Genomic DNA, 20,632 nt, shown 5'->3' with positions numbered 1-20,632 from the left:
ATACGATGTGTGTACGCTCCGGCTGGGATCCCATTGAAAATAAGGCTATGTTCCACCCCTCAAAACTACGGCGAGAACTACGGCCCTAGTTTTACATAGTGTAAATATAGCCTAAAAGTTTTTATTTAGGAAAATAACTGCATCTGTCAAACGGACCCCAGGACAGATCTTGGATTAAAAGCAGCTATCTCACAAGCGGTTTTGGGGGTACAGAGTCGCTTTAATGTATTACATGGTTACTTATTCATTTATATGGGCAGCTTTCTCTAGCAATAACAGCCAAACTATTGGAGTTTTAGAGCTAGACACACTGCAAGAGGTAAATGTAATGACAACTTTACATTAGGCATCAGTTTATAAAACTATATTATATATATACACTCACTGGCCACTTTATTAGGTACACCATGCTAGTAACGGGTTGGACCCCCTTTTGCCTTCAGAACTGCCTCAATTCTTTGTGGCACAGATTCAACAAGGTGCTGGAAGCTTCCTCAGAGATTTTAGTCCATATTGACATGACGACATCACACAGTTGCCGCAGATTTGTCGGCTGCACATCCATGATGCGCATCTCCCGTTCCACCACATCCCAAAGATGCTCTATTGGATTGAGATCTGGTGACTGTGGAGGCCATTTGAGTACAGTGAACTCATTGTCATGTTCAAGAAACCAGTCTGAGATGATTCTAGCTTTATGACATGGCGCATTATCCTGCTGAAAGTAGCCATCAGATGTTGGGTACATTGTGGTCATAAAGGGATGGACATGGTCAGCAACAATACTCAGGTAGGTTGTGGCGTTGCAACGATGCTCAATTGGTACCAAGGGGCCCAAAGAGTGCCAAGAAAATATTCCCCACACCATGACACCACCACCACCAGCCTGAACCGTTGATACAAGGCAGGATGAATCCATGCTTTCATGTTGTTGACGCCAAATTCTGACCCTACCATCCGAATGTCGCAGCAGAAATCGAGACTCATCAGACCAGGCAACGTTTTTCCAATCTTCTACTGTCCAATTTCGATGAGCTTGTGCAAATTGTAGCCTCCGTTTCCTGTTCTTAGCGGAAAGGAGTGGCACCCGGTGTGGTCTTCTGCTGCTGTAGCCCCTCTGCCTCAGAGTTGGCCGTACTGTGCGTTCAGAGATGCTCTTCTGCCTACCTTGGTTGTAACGGTTGGCTATTTGAGTCAATGTTGCCTTTCTATCAGCTCGAACCAGTCTGCCCATTCTCCTCTGACCTCTGGCATCAACAAGGCATTTCCGCCCACAGAACTGCCGCTCACTGGATGTTTTTTCTTTTTTGGACCATTCTCAGTAAACCCTAGAGATGGTTGTGCGTGAAAATCCCAGTAGATCAGCAGTTTCTGAAATACTCAGACCAGCCCTTCTGGCACCAACAACCATGCCACGTTCAAAGGCACTCAAATCACCTTTCTTCCCCATACTGATGCTCGGTTTGAACTGCAGGAGATTGTCTTGACCATGTCTACATGCCTAAATGCACTGAGTTGCTGCCATGTGATTGGCTGATTAGAAATTAAGTGCAGTTGGACAGGTGTACCTAATAAAGTGGCCGGTGAGTGTATATATATTATATATATACATACATACATATTTTGTTGTTTTTTGGTAGACTGTGGTTTTTGGCCATCAGCCGTGCACAGACAGATCAACATGTGCTATTTTATATCGTGCTTTATCTGTATACTGCATCTTCTTTTGGCAGTAATAAGAAATAATATTTGCTTGAGAAAACACTTGAAACATGATTAATAGGACTTTAATGACATTTTATAAAAATGGTAATAGTGTACCGTAAGTATATAAACAACATGTAGACTGTTTACAGTATAAAAATAGGAGTTGAAAAAATGCAAAACAAACGAGGCAGCATACACTATAACAGCTTGGTAAACAGAAGGGTGCGCCATCTAGTGGCAGAAGATGTTGAGACATCATTACCTATAATCTAGGTCTATAATCTTGCGCTAATAAATTTCAGGATTGGAGCCTCACATTCTAAAATCCCTTTCACAAGGCCAGGTTACCCCTATGTGCCCATGCCTTGGCTGTTCCATTATGCTTTTGGCTTTGGCTGTAGTTTTGCAACAGCTGGAGGGCCAAAGCTTTCCCATCCCTGATGTAAAATAATTCCACAAAATGCATACGTTCTGGTAACTTACCATTGTCTAATTACAGTATTTACGTCGGACATCAGAGATATACAAAGTCACCACTTAAAGTAGCTTTATGTGTGCTAGAACCTATAATGATCTCGGCATCTGACTGAAGCACAGTAAGAACTAGGTGCAGAGCACTACGCCATGCCTCAACCTTCGGAATAACATTATCATACACCGGTACCTGTCTACCTTGAATTGGAAGTCCTATGTCATTGATCAATACAACATTTTTGGAGTATTCATTCAACGCGTATGAAGAAGGAGAAGAGAAAGCACCAATGTTACGGAGTTCATTCTGTATAAAGGTCATAGCTTCCAACTCTGAAGAATATTCACATACATTAAAAAGAAGAGTAGAAAGATATTTTATCCAGCCCTTGGCAAGGCACTTATAGACGGAGGACTTGTAATGGATGGCAGAGGTGGTCCGCCACGAAGACGTGCAGAGCTCTGGTCCTGTGTTGGATGAGCTATCCAACACCAGCGTCGCCTCAAGCTTCTGGAGATGATGGAGACAAAAAAGTTCAACTGCACCACCACCAGGAAAGACTTTTTGGTCAAGAAGAGCATTATGTAGTTTATAAGAGGAGGCCCAGAACTGATCTTCCACCACTTGCATTTTGGGCATTAGCCGGCAGCTTAGAACTACAGTGACCAGATTGATCTTGTGAGCACGGAGACTTATAGCAATTGTTTGGCTTGATTCTGAACTCCATTGTGGACATATTGCGGCATACACCTCCGAGCCTATGCTATGGTGACTTACCTGGGTGAGGTAGGTCACTGGCTCGGCACCGGTACAGTCACTAAATGCCTGAAGAACGTTTGGCTTTACATGAGTAAAAATAAGAATATTTCTATGAAGACATTGCATTACTAGACGTGGACAGGCATCACCCCTTACTAAAACTACATTGATATTGGCTTGAATTATATTCCGACACGCTGTACTCGTCCATAACTCATCAGCTGTCCTCTCATGGCCTTTAAACTCAGACACCGATTTTAGATTTGTTGCCTTATTAAAGCCAAGATGTCTATATTTTTCTGTCAATTCTCCATCTATAAGAAGAACTTTTAAGGATTTGCCCTCAAAGCGTTTCACAGCGGTGGCATACTCTGGTCCAACTAAAGTCACATATCCAAAGGTAGCACTTGAATTTACCTCTGACAGACCTCTTAAAAAGCAAATATTTAGACAGGAAGCCTGGAAGACATCTTTGGTCACAGAATTTTCGAGCAAGAGAGTAGCTGCCTTCTTCACAAGTTCCATTACCTCCCAATTCCCATGACTCAAAGACTTTGTCAGATCTTCTAAACTGTGGCTACTGGGTTGTGAAGGATCCGGAAAGCTGCTTATTTTTGGATTCGAGAAGTGTCTACTATGAGCCAGTTTGCTCATATGGCAACTTTTCCTATTTAGGTTTCCTCTAATGGGCGGAGTGACATCTATGTGCTTTATGGTTTTGGCAACATGTCCTGGAGATTCATTAGGAGAAACATAGCCATTCCTTCCATCTGCTAGTAACGTCTTGTGACTTGAGTTCGGCTTTGTAGTGAGTATGTTATAAATTGGTATGTGTAAAGCCTTAACACTCTCAATACAAGAATTTAGACCTTCTAACATTCCTGAGACAATGAATGAAATGGGAACTCCGTGGTGGAGACATTCCAGAACAGCTTTACTCCATACTCCAACAAGGAAAAACAAGGTGGTGGTACCAGTTTTATAAGCTTTCTGGTGAGCCTGAACTGTTTCATTAAAGAGTTGTCCAACTGCGCTGGATAAATCTAGACCCTCCAGAAGTCTCAATGATGAGCAAGTCAAAGTGCTTTCTTGAGTATCTTGATCGTAAATAAACTTGTATAATTTCTGAGGACCTAAGAGGGTCTTCACCGAAGATGATATGTTGTGCAATTCAATCAGTCCCAAGTGGTCTCTTAGCTTCACAGCAGACATCATGTCCTAAGAATAACAGAATGCTGTTGGTCAAATCTGGCTGGAAAAAGATTCTCCGACTGCAGTAAGAACTCTGGTACATACAGTATGACGCAGTTTTTAGCCTCTTTACAAGCAAAGGATAAGCATATACTGTAATAGCCTTCATGTGTTTCAACTGTATTTTGCAACCCCATTAGAAACCACAAGCGATTCACTGTAAATGGCATGCGTTTTTCCTACGTGTTTCTGGGTCATCATGAGGCACAGACTTAGGCCCCGTTCCCACTGAGGAAAGGTAGCGGAATTCCGCGACGGAATTGTCCGCCGCGGAATGCCGTTAGCCTCCCGCTCATAATGGGAGTCTATGGGAGGCGCGTGCTCCTGCTCTGTACGCGCTGAAGAATGAACATGTTCATTCTTCAGCGCGGACAGGGCAGGAGCGTGCGCCTCCCATAGACTCCCATTAGGAATTCCGCTACCTTTCCTCAGTGGGAACGGGGCCTTATAGGTTTTATGCTGCCTTGAAGGAGTATCTCTATACATGTTATTCCTTATACATAGGATAGGTGATTAGCTGATTGGTGGGTGCCTGACCTCTAAGACCCATACAGATCCCAAGAAGAGGGACATAACTGGAATGCACCCTATATGCATGGCCACTCATTCATTCTCTACGGGGCCCTCACACATTTTAGAGTTAAAGTGTCCCCGTTGTTATAACTTTCAAAATCTAAATCAGTAGATGTGATATAATGAATGTAAATTGCAAACTTGCTTTATTTTTGTTTATCATGCTGTGAAAAAAAAACTTTACTTACTTGTATGCTGGTCCAGTCTACTGAAGGCAGCTTTTTAGTCTTGTGCTGGTTGGTGAAAAAAAAATAAAATAGGCTAAACACTGGAAGTCCCGGTCATCTGCGCTCACAGAGAAGGCAGTCATGTGATTGATGGACACATTGTGCCGTGACTCTCTGTACTGGCCAGAATTCCAGTATTTAGTCTCTTTTTTTCAACGAGCACAAGACTAAAAAGCTTTACTGGACCTGGATTTCTGGTAAGTATAGCTTTGTTTTACAACATAGTTTTACAACACAGAACTAAAAAAAAGTGATTAATGTAAATTGCTTTTTTAGTTTACATACAGAGCGGTACAATTGAAACAAAATGTAAAAACTGGATAGACACAATTTAATGGCAAATAACGGCCGTTGTTTTAAAATAACAGTAATTATTTGTCATTAAGGTCAGGAAGTCTGTCACCACGGCTGCTGGGGTGAAGTCCACTCGACCCCACCTCTGGTGGAGCCCCTTATACTTACCCCTTCCTCCAAATCCTGGAACCCATCCCAAGCAATGCGCACGCTCACCAGAGATGAGTACGACACCCATAGAGAATGGCTGCTCCAGTCATTCTCTATGGGCATTGGACTAATCTCTGGTGAGCGCGCGAACGGCTTCCGACAGGGATTTCTCGGCAGCGGGACGGGGTCCGGTACTTCGAGAGGGGGATAAGTATAAGGGGCTCCTCCCCGGCAGCTGGAGTGACAGGTCCCCTTTAAATGACAGCCATCCACTGAATTTCAACAGAGTGTGGACATAACCTTTCTGTGTTTTCCATCCACTCCTGGTTTTGGTTGAAAAATACTGAGCAAAAATATTGTGTGCGAACATAGCCTAAGGCTGGGTTCACACTACATTCTTTTTCACCCGTTTTTGCAAAAAATGGAAAAAACTGATGCAGTTGCGTTCATCCTCTTATGGGGCTTCGGTGCACTGTTCAGCTAAGTGCTTGGTAAGAATTGGAAGTCCCATACACCAAACAATGGGGTATTGTTCTGGTAGGGGCCCAGTGATCAGAAATCAAAACTAGCTAGTGCCAGAAGTTTGTAATTTACTTTTATTTAAAAAAAAAATCTCAAGTTTTCCAGTACTTATCAGATGCTGTATGTCCTGCAGGAAGTGGTATATTCTTTCCAATCTGACACAGCGCTCTCTGCTGCCACCTCTGTCAATGTCAGGAACTGTCCAGAGCAGCAGCAAATCCCCATAAAATAGAAAACCTCCCCTGCTCTCCAGACTAGAAAGAATACCACTCCCTGCAGGACATACAGCAGTTGATAAGTACTGGAAGACTGTAGATTTTTTAAATAGAAGTACATTACAAATCTCTGGCACCAGTTGATTTTGAAAAGTTTTTTCTTTGTGGACTACCCCTTTAAAATCAATGAGTATCCCTGCAAGAAAGCTCTGGGTAGCCCAGGCCATGATCTCCTCCTGATCAGGTGATTTTTTTTTTAGCCCGATCCCCCATTGCCCAGTATTTCCATGTATCAGGGAAGATCTCATTCCACCTCCACACACCAAACACTAACAATGGTGGAAGGTGAACGTCATCTGTTGTCCGTCTGCATTGAGCCCCCCACACGGCTATCCTCACCCGTATACCCCTGCATGGGGTTACTGACGTTACAACGGTCTCAAGAAGAGAAGCGTTCCTCCGTTGCCATGATGACCATTTCACATCTGGTTCCGGGATCGCTCCATTCTGATTGGTTATCACTACCTTCTGTCATCGGTGAACCGGAAGTGACTGTAACCCCCCCCCCCCCTTCTATTTCTTACGCGATTCTTATCATTTGCGCATGTGCATAATTAACTAGATTCCATGGTAACGTGAGCGCAACTGCTTTCTTTTGGTCATCGCGCCTGCGCGTTATGGCTGCCTATAAAATGACGAAACAGTTGAGGGGCGGGGCGTCTGAGGATTTCCACGGGTCTCACTGAGGGGGGCGTGGTGTTGTTATGGAAACCTTCTAACGGGCGTCTGTTTTGCTAACGTTAGGCTGGAATGGCGGGCATAGCGGGCGCCCATTGTCACGCTGTACTGACCCTGGAGTGACTGTGGGCGGGGTCTCGCAGGGGGCTGGGCGGCTGAGTGTGGCGCTGGGGCTAGAGAGCCGTATCCCAGTAACAGACGCGCTGTACCTGGAGGACTGAGTGCGTCTCCTCTCCCGGCTCGGACAGCGTCACACCTGCGGCTTTCCAGGGAATGGTACGTTGTGATCTTCATTCATATCAGGGATGGGGAAGCTTCGGCCCTCCAGCTGTGGAAAACTACAACTCCCATCATGCCTGGACAGCCAAAGCTTTAGCTTCGGCTGTCCAGGCATGATGGGAATTGTAGTTTTGCCACAGCTGGAGGGCCCAATGGTTCCCCATCCCTGCTATATACGGTATGGTGGACACCTAAGCTCCCTGACCATGCTATATACAGCAGACATGGCATCTAGTATATAGTATCCAGCTATGGCAGCAGGGGGGCACTACTATACACATCCCTCATGGCAGGGATCTGACTATTAGGGCCCTATTCCTCCGGACGATTATCGTTAAATCGTTTGAATCTAAACGATAATCGTTCGGTTAAAATGCAGTTAACGATTAACGATCGAACGAGAAATCGTTGATCACTTTATAAGACCTGGACCTATTTTTATCGTTGCTCGTTCGCGAAACGTACGCAAATCGTTTCCGGTCCCGGCCTGTGATTGGCTGAGCGCTCCGTCAGCTGACCGGCCATTCTAAAGATAGAGCGCGCGGGACCCGGGGATGAAGACAGCGCGGAGAAGACCTGCAGGTAATGTATGCTGCTGCGCTTCTGAAATCGTCGGTCGCCCGCCGCGCACCGCTATTCAACCGTAGCGATGCGCGGTGGGGGAACGATGATTTTAGGTCTGGCCCTAAATGAACGATCAGCCGATGACACGATCATCAGCTGATCGTTCTCTCTATTTCACCGAACGATAATCGGGCCAAATGGGGCCGATCCGGCCAATTATCGTTAGTGTGGAATAGGGCCCTAAGACGTCGTTCGCAATAGATACGAACGCAATAGCGAATAAATAGCGAAGAAAAACTCGCAAATACGATCATAAGTAACGATTATCATTCCGTGGAAATGGGTGAACATTTTCAGGTCTTTCGCAATAGCGGTCGTTTGAGATCGTTAATCGTTAACGATTATGCAAACGATAATCGTCCGGTGAAATAGGGCCCTTACACCATAGATCAGACATATCGGGCGCCTCCATCGGGCTTAGGTCTCCATTATTGGCCCCTTTCCTAGTGCAGCCATTTATGGAGACGGTGCCATCACTTTTATGTCTTTTATCCATTAGTTATATCTTCCTGTAATGTAGCAAGATGGAATATTATCGGTGGGAAGGAAGAGAAGAGGGGTAAGGCACCTCCAGCTGTTGCAGAACTACAATTCCCATCATGCCTGGACAGCCAAAGCTAAAGCTTTGGCTGTCCAGGTATGATGGGAATTGTAGTTTTGGAACAGCTGGGGAGCCGAAGGTTCCCAGTCGCTGATTTAACGCTTGGCATCCTGTGATCAGGTTAGAGGGAGGGCCCTTTTGTTTAAAGGGGTACTCCGGGCGGGGGTAATTTTTAGTGTATGGCTGGGGAAAGGGGGTGTATATAGAAGCCGCCGGTCACTTACCTCCTCAGTTCCAGCGCCGGGGTCCTGGATCGTGCCGCCTTGTTCTCCCGCCTCGGCCTCTGAATAGCTAAGCTGCCTTGAGACGTCACGTCTCAAGCCGCTGCTCAGACCAGGAAGCGGCAGCCGGACGGGAGAACGGGGCTGCGCGATCCGGGACCCAGCGCTGGAACCGGGGAGGTAAGTGACCGGTGGCCTCTATTTCCCCCCCTTTCCGGCCATACCCTAAAAATTACCCCCCGTCCCTAGTACCCCTTTAAATGCCTAGATGCTGCAGTTAGTATTGACTCTGGAATCTTGGGGTCTTTGTGGCTTTCTTAGAAGGGTGGAGGGAGATCAGGCACCAAAACAGGACAACAAAGAGTTAATTCGCAGCTACATCACCAGGCTATCTCCTCTGAAGTCAGCACTGACCTCTGAATGCCGGCTTTCACACAGGTCCCGCTGTGTAATCCTTTGTTCTCTGCTGGCGACTAATCTCCCTCCTCCCCCCTCCCCTCTTCATAGGTTACACAGGGCTCGACTGATGTAAAAGAGTTGAGATTTCCTGATAATGAGCAGTGGATGAGAGAGAGGAGGGAGGGGGGGCTGGGGAAAGTCTTTTTGAATGCAGATAATGGCAGATTTGCCTAATAAACCCAGTTATAAAGTTTCTTAAAATCATCTGTACTATTGATTTGGTGGGGGGGGGGCGACAGTGAAACTTGAAAGAAAAAAAAAATTCACTGGAGTTGCCCTTTAAGTAACCACCCCTTTGTGGTTTGCTTGGTCATGCCAAAATCAGGACTTTTTGCAAGTATGGTCTTCATATGGGTTGATGGAAATAAGGAGCCAACCGTTTTATTTTATACAAATATCTTGGTATTGCTGCTTTCCCTTTATACAGCACAATAGACGATTATCTGTAATAGATTATGTATATTCCTATCAATGAATGATATACTTTATATACACTTTAAGGGATATGATTTCCTTAGTAAATCCCTGTAAATGTGCTTTGTATTACTATGCACTGCACGAGCACAGTGATTGATGATGATGATGATGTCACTTTGGGTGTACAAGCCTCAGGGGATGAGGGGACAGGCACAATGTTTCCACAGTCCATATGGCAGTCACTGGAGGCGACCAGTCACTCACTATGGGATCCTCATCCTCTCTTAATCCTTCCAATCCAGCGAATGCTCCACGTTTCTTTGTGCCTCCAGTTCGGCCGTCCTATCCTGTTTTTGGACCGCAGAACAGCCTGATGGTAATGACATTTAGCTTACCACCTGTAGACTATCTGATGCCTAAGGGACGCATGGCACGTCTCGTGAGGCTTTCTGCCTATGTAAGAAGCTGCGCGTAGTGTATTAGGTTGCAGTGGCTGCTCACATGTATGGAGGGTTAGTGGCCTGTCCTTTCAGTACCCTAGCTATAGATATATGTTCTAGCATCGGGGTAGGGAACCTTGGCTCTCCAGCTGTTGCAAAACTACAACTCCCATCATGCCTGGACAGCCATGGCTGTCCAGGCATGATGGGAGTTGTAGTTTTGCAACAGCTGGAGAGCTAAGGTTCCCTACCCCTGTTCTAGCAAATACATGGGGTTGGGTCCTTTAAGACTATTTACCCTCTTGTACTGTAATGATTTATGTTCAGCTCTGGAACTTTGCATTCAGTTTGTTTTACTTTTATTTTATATATTCTAATATTGGTATAACAATTATAATATTACTTATTAGGCATCTGGAATGAGAAAACCGGGGCTCGCCCAACGTAAGAAAACTGGAGCAAAACCAGAGCTAACAGAAGAACAAAAGCAAGAGATCCGAGAAGCGTTTGACTTGTTTGACACCGATGGGTCCGGGACTATTGATGTTAAGGAACTGAAGGTGAGTCCTGAAATATTTCTCTGTGTAATGTTTCTGGTCTACAGGGCGTTACTTGTAATGAGTTGTATTTATACTTACTTGATGGGACATGTTTAAGGGCAACTCCAGCGAAAACTTTTTTTTTTTTTTTTTCAAATCAACTAGTGCCAGAGATTTGTAATTTAATTCTATTTAAAATAAATCTCAAGTTTTCGCATACTTTTAATCTGCTGTATGTCCTGCATATTTATGTCTATGTCTGTGACATACAGCAGCTGATGAGTATGGGAAAACTTTTTTATGTTTAATTGGATTTCATAAAAAAAAAGAGTCAGAGAAATAAATAATAATTTGACATTTACAAAATCTGTTTAAATAAATAGGAATATTAAATGGTCCAGCATAATTGTCCTCCAGTTATAGTCCGTAGGAAGAATGATATATTTTGGAATGATAAAATAAGGTGGGTAGAGTCACTCGTTGCACATGGGGGATGTGCATATGAGGCTCGGGGGGGGGGGGGGGGGGGGGTTGTGCATATGAGGCTTAGGGGGGATGTGCACATGAGGCTCAGGGGGGGGGGGGATGTGCACATGAGGCTCAGGGGGGGGGATGTGCACATGAGGCTCAGGGGGGGGGATGTGCACATGAGGCTCAGGGGGGGGGATGTGCACATGAGGCTCAGGGGGGGGGATGTGCACATGAGGCTCAGGGGGGGGGATGTGCACATGAGGCTCAGGGGGGGGGATGTGCACATGAGGCTCAGGGGGGGGGATGTGCACATGAGGCTCAGGGGGGGGGATGTGCACATGAGGCTCAGGGGGGGGGATGTGCACATGAGGCTCAGGGGGGGGGATGTGCACATGAGGCTCAGGGGGGGGGGATGTGCACATGAGGCTCAGGGGGGGGGGATGTGCACATGAGGCTCAGGGGGGGGGGATGTGCACATGAGGCTCAGGGGGGGGGGATGTGCACATGAGGCTCAGGGGGGGGGATGTGCACATGAGGCTCAGGGGGGGGGGATGTGCACATGAGGCTCAGGGGGGGGGATGTGCACATGAGGCTCAGGGGGGGGGATGTGCATATGAGGCTCAGGGGGGGATGTGCATATGAGTTTCCCACCGCTCCAGTCTTGCCACCGATGCTCTGTGGCCTTTTGTGATGACATCATGTACAGTGTCCATGTGATGATGCAACCAGTGGTAACCTCAGTCATCACGTTTTAAATGCAAGTAGAGATCAATAAGGCCAATGACTGGCTGCAGCATGCTGTGAACGATGTATGAGACACGACTGCAGCAGGATTAGCGGAGAGTCACAGGAGCAACAGCAGGCTTTAAAGAGAATAAAAATTAGTTTCCCCCTTTCTTATTAGGGTGTTTCCATAACGCCAGTTTATGCTAGGCTCCATGGATGGGAAAATTAGGCTGGGGAGGGGTGCATATGAGGCTCAGGGGGGGGATGTGCACATGAGGCTCAGGGGGGGGGATGTGCACATGAGGCTCAGGGGGGGGGGATGTGCACATGAGGCTCAGGAGGGGGGGATGTGCACATGAGGCTCAGGGGGGATGTGCACATGAGGCTCAAGGGGGGGAGGTGCACATAAGGCTCGGGGGGAGGTGCACATGAGGCTCAGGGGGAGGTGCACATGAGGCTCAGGGGGGGAGGTGCACATGAGGCTCAAGGGGGGGAGGTGCACATGAGGCTCAGGGGGGGAGGTGTACATGAGTCTCAGGGGGGGAGGTGCACATGAGGCTCAGGGGGGGGGAGGTGCACATGAGGCTCAGGGGGGGAGGTGCACATGAGGCTCAGGGGGGGGGATGTGCACATGAGGCTCAGGGGGGGATGTGCACATGAGGCTCAGGGGGGGGGGATGTGCACATGAGGCTCAGGGGGGGGGGATGTGCACATGAGGCTCGGGGGGGGGATGTGCACATGAGGCTCGGGGGGGGGATGTGCACATGAGGCTCGGGGGGGGAGGTGCACATGAGGCTCGGGGGGGGGAGGTGCACATGAGGCTCGGGGGGGGTTTCACATGAGGCTCAAGGGGGGGGAGGTGCACATGAGCCCTGTTAACATGAGGCTCGGGGGGGATGTGCACATGAGGCTCGGGGGGGATGTGATATGAGGCTCAGAGGGGATGTGCATATGAGGCTCATGTGCACATCCCCCCCCTGAGCCTCATGTGCACATCCCCCCCGAGCCTCATGTGCACATCCCCCCCCCCTGAGCCTCATGTGCACATCCCCACCTGAGTCTCATATGCACCCCCCAGCCTAATTTTCCCATCCATGGAGCCTAGCATAAACTGGCGTTATGGAAACACCCTAATAAGAAAGGGGGAAACTAATTTTTATTCTCTTTAAAGCCTGCTGTTGCTCCTGTGACTCTCCGCTAATCCTGATGCAGTGGTGTCTCATACATCGTTCACAGCATGCTGCAGCCAGTCATTGGCCTTATTGATCTCTACTTGCATTTAAAACGTGATGACTGAGGTTACCACTGGTTGCATCATCACATGGACAATGTACATGATGTCATCACTAAAGGCCACAGAGCATCGGTGGCAAGACTGGAGCGGTGGGAAACTTATTATAGTTTTTTGTTTTCTATCTTTTGGATTGAGAGCCATTTAACATTAAATTTTTTTGTTACGCTACACGAGTAGTCCTATGATAGAGCCTTGGGGTGAGAAGTGTTGCTCCCCATGTGCTGATGTAATAGCAGGGACTTATTGTGCGTTTCCCTCTTGACAGATTGGGGCAGATTCATTGTGACTGAAATGATTGCCTGTAGTCGTGCTTATGTGCAGGGAGGCCGGACTGTAGAGAGGATCAAGAACAATCTGATCTATGGGAACATGTAGTTTCCGCTTCTCACTGAATGAGTTGCTGGTACTCTTCATCAGTGTGAGAAGAGATGGATGGTGGGTTGTAGTGATGTGCCACAATAGATGTGAAGATTTCTGGATATTAATCCTTCTCCTCTTACAGGTTGCCATGCGCGCCTTAGGTTTTGAGCCAAAGAAGGAGGAAATGAAAAAAATGATAGCGGACATTGATAAGGACGGCTCTGGCACCATTGACTTTGAAGATTTCTTGTCTCTGATGACGCATAAGATGGTAAGTGGAATCCATTGTCTTCATTGTATGTCATCTTCTCTTTACACTGCTTTTCTTTTACAACTTTACATTGATTTCTGTCTAAAACCAGAGCGAAAAAGACTCTAAAGAAGAAATTATGAAAGCTTTCCGGTTATTTGACGACGACGGCACAGGAAAGATTTCCTTTAAAAACCTAAAGAGGGTTGCAAAGGAATTAGGTGAAAACCTGACCGACGAAGAATTACAGGTATGTTATGGCCCCCAGATATAAAACAATTGTCCGTCATATGTTTTTGTATTAAAGGAGAAGTCCGGCCTCCCAGTGTGTTTTTTTTTTTTTCCTTTTTTTTTTAAATGGCAGGGGCATGGGGGAAAATAGCAAAAGGTACTAACTCGCCTCTTCAGCGCCGGATTGCTGCTCCGGTGATGGACTGGCCACTCAGCCAGCCAGTAACTGGGGAGGGATGCTGATCTAGTCACTGATTGGCTCAGAGGGTTGTCTATCAGCCAGGACGGGCATTTTCCCCCAAGTTGTGAGGTCATCACAACTCGGGAAGGAAAATGCCTTCTAGCAGGAGTCCCGGGCCGGTCAGGCACATCGTGGGCACGGGAACAGCTAAGCAGTGCTATTACATTAATAGATTATCTGTCACATTTTTCTTTTTTTTAAGCCAAAGCCAGGAATTGATTTGAAAAGAGGAGAAATCTCAGTCTTTCCTTTATTACCTGTTCTCTGTTTAGAGTCCATTCCTGGCTTTGGCTCAAAAAAATCTGTCAAATAATCTGTTGGTGTAATAGGGCCCTTAGGGTACTATTACACGGAACGATAATCGGCCGAATCGGCCCTATCCGGCCGATTATCGTTCCGTGTAATAAAGACGACGATCAGCCAATGATCGTTGTCATCGGCTGATCATTGATATAGGTTCTGACCTATAATCATCGGATGCCGATCGCTCATCGCTACGTGTAATAGCGGTGTGCAGCCGACGCTGACGATATGCAAAGATATAGGAATACATACCTATCAAGGTTGCAGGGCTCCTCTTCCTCTGTGCTTCTCCCCGGGTCCGCGCGCTCCAGCTTCAGAGCGGCCTGTCTCAGCTGGCAGGCCCCTCAGCCAATCACAGGGACCGCCGCGGCCAGTGATTGGCTGAGCGACCTGTCAGCTGAGACAGCCCGCTCTGAAGCTGGAGCGCGCGGACCCGGGGAGAAGCACAGAGGAAGAGGAGACCTGCAACCTGGATAGGTAATGTATACAGTTTAAACAAGGGCTGCACGGACATCGGTAACGATGTCCCTGCAGCCCTTGTTAAACGATTATCGGGCCGTCTAATAGGCCCAGTAAACGAGTGCCGATCTAGCAGATTGGCGCTCATTTACAGGTATTATCAGGGCCCCCAGCGGCCTGTGTAATACCACCCTTACTCTCACCCCTGCCACCTGTAAGAAGTTAGCTAAGGCCAGACTTCTCCTTAAAGCAATAGTAGAAGACCTTCTTGCATAATCTCCAAGATTACCCTGGGGTCTCTTGAAATAGTAGGAGACCACCTGCAAATGGGTTTTTGCCCATCCACAAGTGTGGAGTGATAGTTTTAGCCATATGGGTTTATATTGTTTCCATTGATTTCATTGGCAGCTGTATAATGTATGCTTGTGTTACTGTGACAAGTGAATTCCGGGTGGCAGACTAGCGTTCGTGACCCTAAATAGCAATCTGCATCACATTTAAATGTTTTGCAGCACAAAATACTTTTGTCACTTTGACTGTGTTGTCTGCATTTCCATCACATTTTACAGCAAGAATAGTGCAGGAGTAATCGCTATTTTTGCCATCAAAATGATTGACACTGCAGCAGAACCCCAATGGACCTAAGTGTACGTCAGTGGGGTCTGTTGGGAGCAGTTGCTATCCGTCATGCAATGCATCTTGCGGTGTGTTTACTGACACTACAGACAATCCACAACCCATACGTAGATGTAGCCTATTGATAGTAAGTATTCATTTTAATGTTCTCACTGCAAAGGACATATGTAATGTGTAATGAATTTATGAAAAGACTTTCACTATAACAACAAGTTATGTTGTATGACAATGTTTTTTGTGACATTAATGACCCAGAATGAACTGTCACTTAAATGTCATTTTTTTAAGAAGTCGATAAATATCAATAGTACAAGCGGTTTTAATAAACTTTGTAATAGGTTTTATTAAGCAAAAAGAGTTTCCTTCTGTACTCAAGAAGCTGCTTTCCTACCCCCCTCACTTGAGAAGAAGCAGGATTTCTGTGTCCATTATGCTCTATGGTGAGGGGAGGGGTCGAGGGGGATGAGTGAGCACAGAGAGGAGAAAAGGCCCTGCATAGCACATCATTCTCCAATAGTCTCTCACCAAATTTCCAGACTAGCAGTGATCTTTCTGACCTGTGAATCCAGCATTTTATTTGCCCAGACAGTCTCAGGGCTGCTTGTCTGCTCTCCCTGCTCACTCATCCCCCTGGACCCCTTCCCCCTCCATAGGTTATAATGGACTCCGCAAACCCATCTTGCTCCTCTGTAATAAAGACGTATTTGCCTGATAATGAACAGATAAGAAGTGAGAGGGGGGGAGGCTGGGAAACAGCTTTTTGAGTACTAAAATAGGTTTTATTAGGCAAAAACGCAAGGTATTGACACTTCCCAGCTCCCTGAGTAGAACTTAAACTTTATTGGACCATTAGAGACAATTAATCAATGGTTTTGATGTAAAATTATTGCAATTTCTTCTTTTTTTTGTACAAAATTTTGCGTGACTTTCACTGTGGTTATCCCAAACATTTGAGAGCATTGCACCAACATTTATAGGGTTGCGGAAATAGTTGATTATTATTATTATTTTTTTTTATGCCCGTTTTCTGGCAAAATCATCAATAAATTCCCCCAGTCTTTAATCTAATGTGTAAGACTTGTTGTACACCGCCTGTACTGCATAATCCTGACACCCTCTGGCCATGTTTTCACACATTAGGAAATGATTGATGAAGCCGATCGTGATGGAGATGGGGAAATCAATGAACAGGAATTTCTGAGGATCATGAGGAAGACGAGCCTTTACTGAGTGGATTGTAGACAACATGGTAACACTGTGAAGTTATACAGGAGAGTAAACCAAAAAAAAGAAAAAGCTATCTGAAATGCCCTGTCCTAATATTGGCATCAGGACGTGTGTATTCCAGAGCTGTGTGTATTGTTATACTGTACCCGCAATGTGCCATGATTCTGAGACTGGCCATACATCCTACCTGATATTACCTGTGTATTGTCATCTACACAGTCATGCGTTATTGATATGTATTAACTTCTGTTAACCCCTTTAGATAGGGATCGTTCTCTTTTCTCTGTCTTTGCAGCTGTTTATTGCTTTGTATCGAATGAACGGTCGGTGGTTGATTCTTTATTCTTGGTCCTGTGTTTGTGTAAGTGCATTGTAGTACTGTATATTGACTTGAAAATTTTGTAATAAACTTATTTTTATTTTTATTTGTTTGGTTCTCTGTTGCTTTAGTATCTATGTTAAGGATGATCATGGCTCTTTTAGGCTATGTTCCCACACAGTACAGTGGTACCTTGGATTACGAGCATAATTCGTTCTGGGAAGGTGTTTGTAATCCAAATCCACTCTTAAACCAAAACAAAATTTTCCATAAGAAATCACTGAAATGCAGACAATTGGTTCCGCACCCTAAAAATAATTTTTTTATTCTGAATAAAAGTTACTGTACAATACAGCAATCAGCATGTGGTGTATAATGTATAGTAACTGCATAACCCTGATAACACAGCAGCAGTTTGTAGATACAGGATGGAGCTGCAGATCCCCATAATGCAGTAGCGTAGTACAACAGGCTAGAATAGAAAAGCAGGGCTGCTGTCAGAGGTCTGTGTGGTCACATGACAGCAATGGGGAAGGGGTGTGTGTTCAGCATGGACCAATTAGGAGGTGAGCATCACAGAGCTGTGCAGGAGGACAGTGACAGAAACTTTATATACAGCGGAGTGTAAGTGCAGGCACATAATAGCAGCAGTGTGTATAGCTGAGTGTAAGTGCAGGCACAATTTTAGCAGCAGTGTGTATAGCTGATTGTAGGCACGTTATAGTAGGAATGGAGAGGATGGGAAACGTAAGGGCTGACAAAGAGAGAGGAATGAGCAGGACAGATGTGGGCACATACATGCAGTGCTCTCTGTCCAGGGAGGGGTTACAGCTATGGAGAGATTACCTCCACTGTGCTGTCCCCCCTGATGCAAGCCCCAGCTTGAAGTGGATCTGCTATAATTTGGAAGGTGAGGGTGACTTCCCGCTATGCAGACCATGCCCCTCCCCCACTCCTGCTCCCACCCAGCACAGGGAGCTCTTAAACCAAAGCAATGCTCTTAAACCAAGTTACATTTTTAAAAAACTGTGAGCTCTTCTTGCAAAACGCTCTTAATTCAAGTTACTCTTAAGCCAAGGGAGCACTGTATTTTGGTCAATATTTTTCAACCAAAACCAGGAGTGGATTTAAAACACAGAAAGTCTATGTTCACACAATGTTGAAATTTAGTGGATGGCCGCCATTTAATGGCAAATAACGGCCGTTGTTTTAAAATAGTGGCCGTTAGCCGCTGTTAAATGCTGACCAATCCACTCCTGGTTTTGCGTAAAAAAATACTGAGCAAAACATCTCAGACAACAGCCGTATTGTGACATGGCCGTTGTTTTGGCATGTGTGAACATGGCCTTAAACTGATAGTTGGACACCCAACAATTTTAAATATTGATGGTTTTTACAGAGTACTTTCCATCAGTTTTTTAAAGTCTAATAACCCCCTTTCTAAAGAGAGTCACTCTCCTGGGATTGCAGGCCCGCTTGTGACTTCCAGAGGTGGTCGGTGCACTGTAAACAGCCAAGCCGACTGCTTTGTGCACTTTTTGTAGCACCAATTGACTGTGATTGAAGTTGAGTAAATGATGTAGCCCTCCCTAAGCGTTGTTATTTACTTAAAGGGGTTGTAAGAAAATCAGGTCTAAACGGATGCATTGTGTGAAATGAAACATATTTCAAATATATAAGCGTTTTTGAAGCAGTACTGTTTGACAGATATAGAACTTGGTTACGACCCACTAAGTTGAGCCAGGCATGCACAGTATAACAGCAATCATGGCAACAGCAGGGTCTCGGCTCACAGAGGAGACACGAAGTGGTTAGATTTATGGGAGAGAAAAACAGTACAGGTATGTGTGTTACTTAAAAACAGCATATTTGTTCTCTTCTACATATATTTATGTAATGCACACCTGATTTTACCAACTTTCCTTTATGCTTCATCCTCTTTTTAACATTGCTTGTTATGGAGGCAGCATAGCTTTTGGTGCAACTACCTGCAAAGCCTATGGGCGTTACGCAAATTGCATAAAGCAGCCAGCATGTTTTGTCAGTTTTTTCCTTTGTATGTAACACCCCATACTAATCAGTAGGGGGAGATCATGAGCTGTGCCATACACATACAGTATGTATGCAGGCATGATATGACTTTATCTTGGGTCAAGCTGCTTCTTTTTTTTTTTTTTTTTTTTAAATCCAAAATGCCATTAACAGTAGGACATATTAAATTGTGTAAAAGCAAGCTCATGCTGCCATATTTGTTCAACAGCTATAGTACTTTTTTATAATTAGAGAAAAACCCATTTAAACCATCAGAAAATATCATGTTTCCGGTAGCAGTGCAATCGCTGGGGCCCATCATTAAAGGGGTTATCCAGCGCTACAAAAACATGGCCACTTTTCCCCCTCTCTTGTCTGCAGACTGAGTGGGGTTTCAAACTCAGTTCCATTGAAGTAAATGGAGCTTAATTTCAAACAACACCATAACTGGAGACAAGAGAGGGGGGAAAAGTGGCCATGTTTTAGTAGCGCTGGATAACCCCTTTAATGATGGGCCCCAGCGATTGCACTGCTACCGGTCATTAACACCTTCAATGCCACAGATCGCATTTCGCTGACATTGAAAAGAACTGCGCTCCTGTCACTGTCCGATCGGGACCTCCACACTATTTGTGGGAAATCTTGACGTATGCCCGTATGCAAGTGAGGCAGTAGTGGAATAAAGTCAAGATTTCCTGAAAACTGTGCTGAGAGTCAAGGTAAGAGAATTACCTTAAGGGGATACTCCGGTGAATTTTATTTTTCTATTAAATCAACTGGTGTCAGGCAGTTATATAGATTTGTTATACCACTAATTCCACCTGGATAATAAAGAAATTACCAAATTATTCCTGTCTCAACACAGGTTATATCCAGTCTACCTTTTAACATCAACACCTCTATAACTTATTTTATACAACAAGAACCATATTGAGGCTAGTTCACAGTTTTAAAAACACATACTTTATTATAAAATAACAACATACAAAAAACGATTTGCAATAATAGAATAGACCAGCAGATGGCAATACACAAGCACACAGATAAATTTGTAGAGTTTTTAATTCTTATAACATCTAGGGTAGTGCAACATGTTCTTCAAACTCCCTATATAAAGGCTAGTGTAAGTAATCTCACCGTCGTCCACACTGGGACTAATAGTACCGGCTAACTAACCCCGAAATAAATTAAACTCATATAATCCTGAGCACTCACCCATTACTGCTGCTGTGTATCTGCCACCATATACCCCTCAACGACGTTTCGCGTTGGTTTGCTTCCTCAGGAGGGTGTGGCTTAACCCCCGTCTAACCCCACTATTTATATGATGCCGCTGATGACGTTGGCGCCAAGCGCCGGGTTATATAGATATAGTTATATAGATTTGTATTGTACTTCTATTTGAAAAATCTCCAGTCCTTATTTGCTGCTGTATGTCCTGCAGGAAGTGGTGTATTCAGTCTGACACAGTGCTCTCTGCTGCCACCTCTGTCCATGGCAGGAACTGTCCAGAGCAGGAGAGGTTTTCTATGGGGATTAGCTCCTGATCTGGACAGTTCCTGCCATGGACAGAGGTGGCAGCAGAGAGCACTGTGT

The 20,632-nt window shown here is 45.4% G+C and overlaps 2 protein-coding genes across 5 annotated transcripts in view; one reads left to right on the top strand and one right to left on the bottom strand.

The window, feature by feature from the left end:
* Positions 1–1,790: 1,790 nt before the first annotated feature.
* The window catches only part of BBS12 (Bardet-Biedl syndrome 12), a 130,998-nt gene continuing 112,156 nt past the window's right edge, over positions 1,791–20,632 (bottom strand). Inside the window, exons 1-2 of one of the 4 annotated variants that reach the window (XM_069978564.1) lie at positions 6,570–7,022; positions 1,791–4,156 (exon numbers count right to left, since the gene is read on the bottom strand). In XM_069978564.1, the coding sequence (XP_069834665.1) occupies positions 2,222–4,153 (1,932 nt within the window). In that variant the 5' untranslated portion in view covers positions 4,154–4,156; positions 6,570–7,022 and the 3' untranslated portion in view covers positions 1,791–2,221. The other 3 variants (XM_069978565.1, XM_069978567.1, XM_069978566.1) reach the window with 3 other exon arrangements.
* LOC138797846 (uncharacterized) lies at positions 6,870–17,111 on the top strand. Its single transcript, XM_069978568.1, has 5 exons — positions 6,870–7,184; positions 10,360–10,509; positions 13,482–13,610; positions 13,702–13,839; positions 16,600–17,111. The coding sequence occupies exons 1-5, from the start codon at positions 7,182–7,184 to the stop codon at positions 16,687–16,689; spliced, it is 510 nt and encodes a 169-aa protein (XP_069834669.1). The 5' UTR covers positions 6,870–7,181; the 3' UTR covers positions 16,690–17,111.

The sequence above is a fragment of the Dendropsophus ebraccatus genome, chromosome 7, assembly GCF_027789765.1.
Source record: "Dendropsophus ebraccatus isolate aDenEbr1 chromosome 7, aDenEbr1.pat, whole genome shotgun sequence".
NCBI classification, from domain to species: Eukaryota; Metazoa; Chordata; class Amphibia; order Anura; family Hylidae; genus Dendropsophus; species Dendropsophus ebraccatus.
The sequence above is the reverse complement of the archived record's forward strand: the minus strand, read 5'-3'. Positions and strand labels throughout refer to the sequence as shown.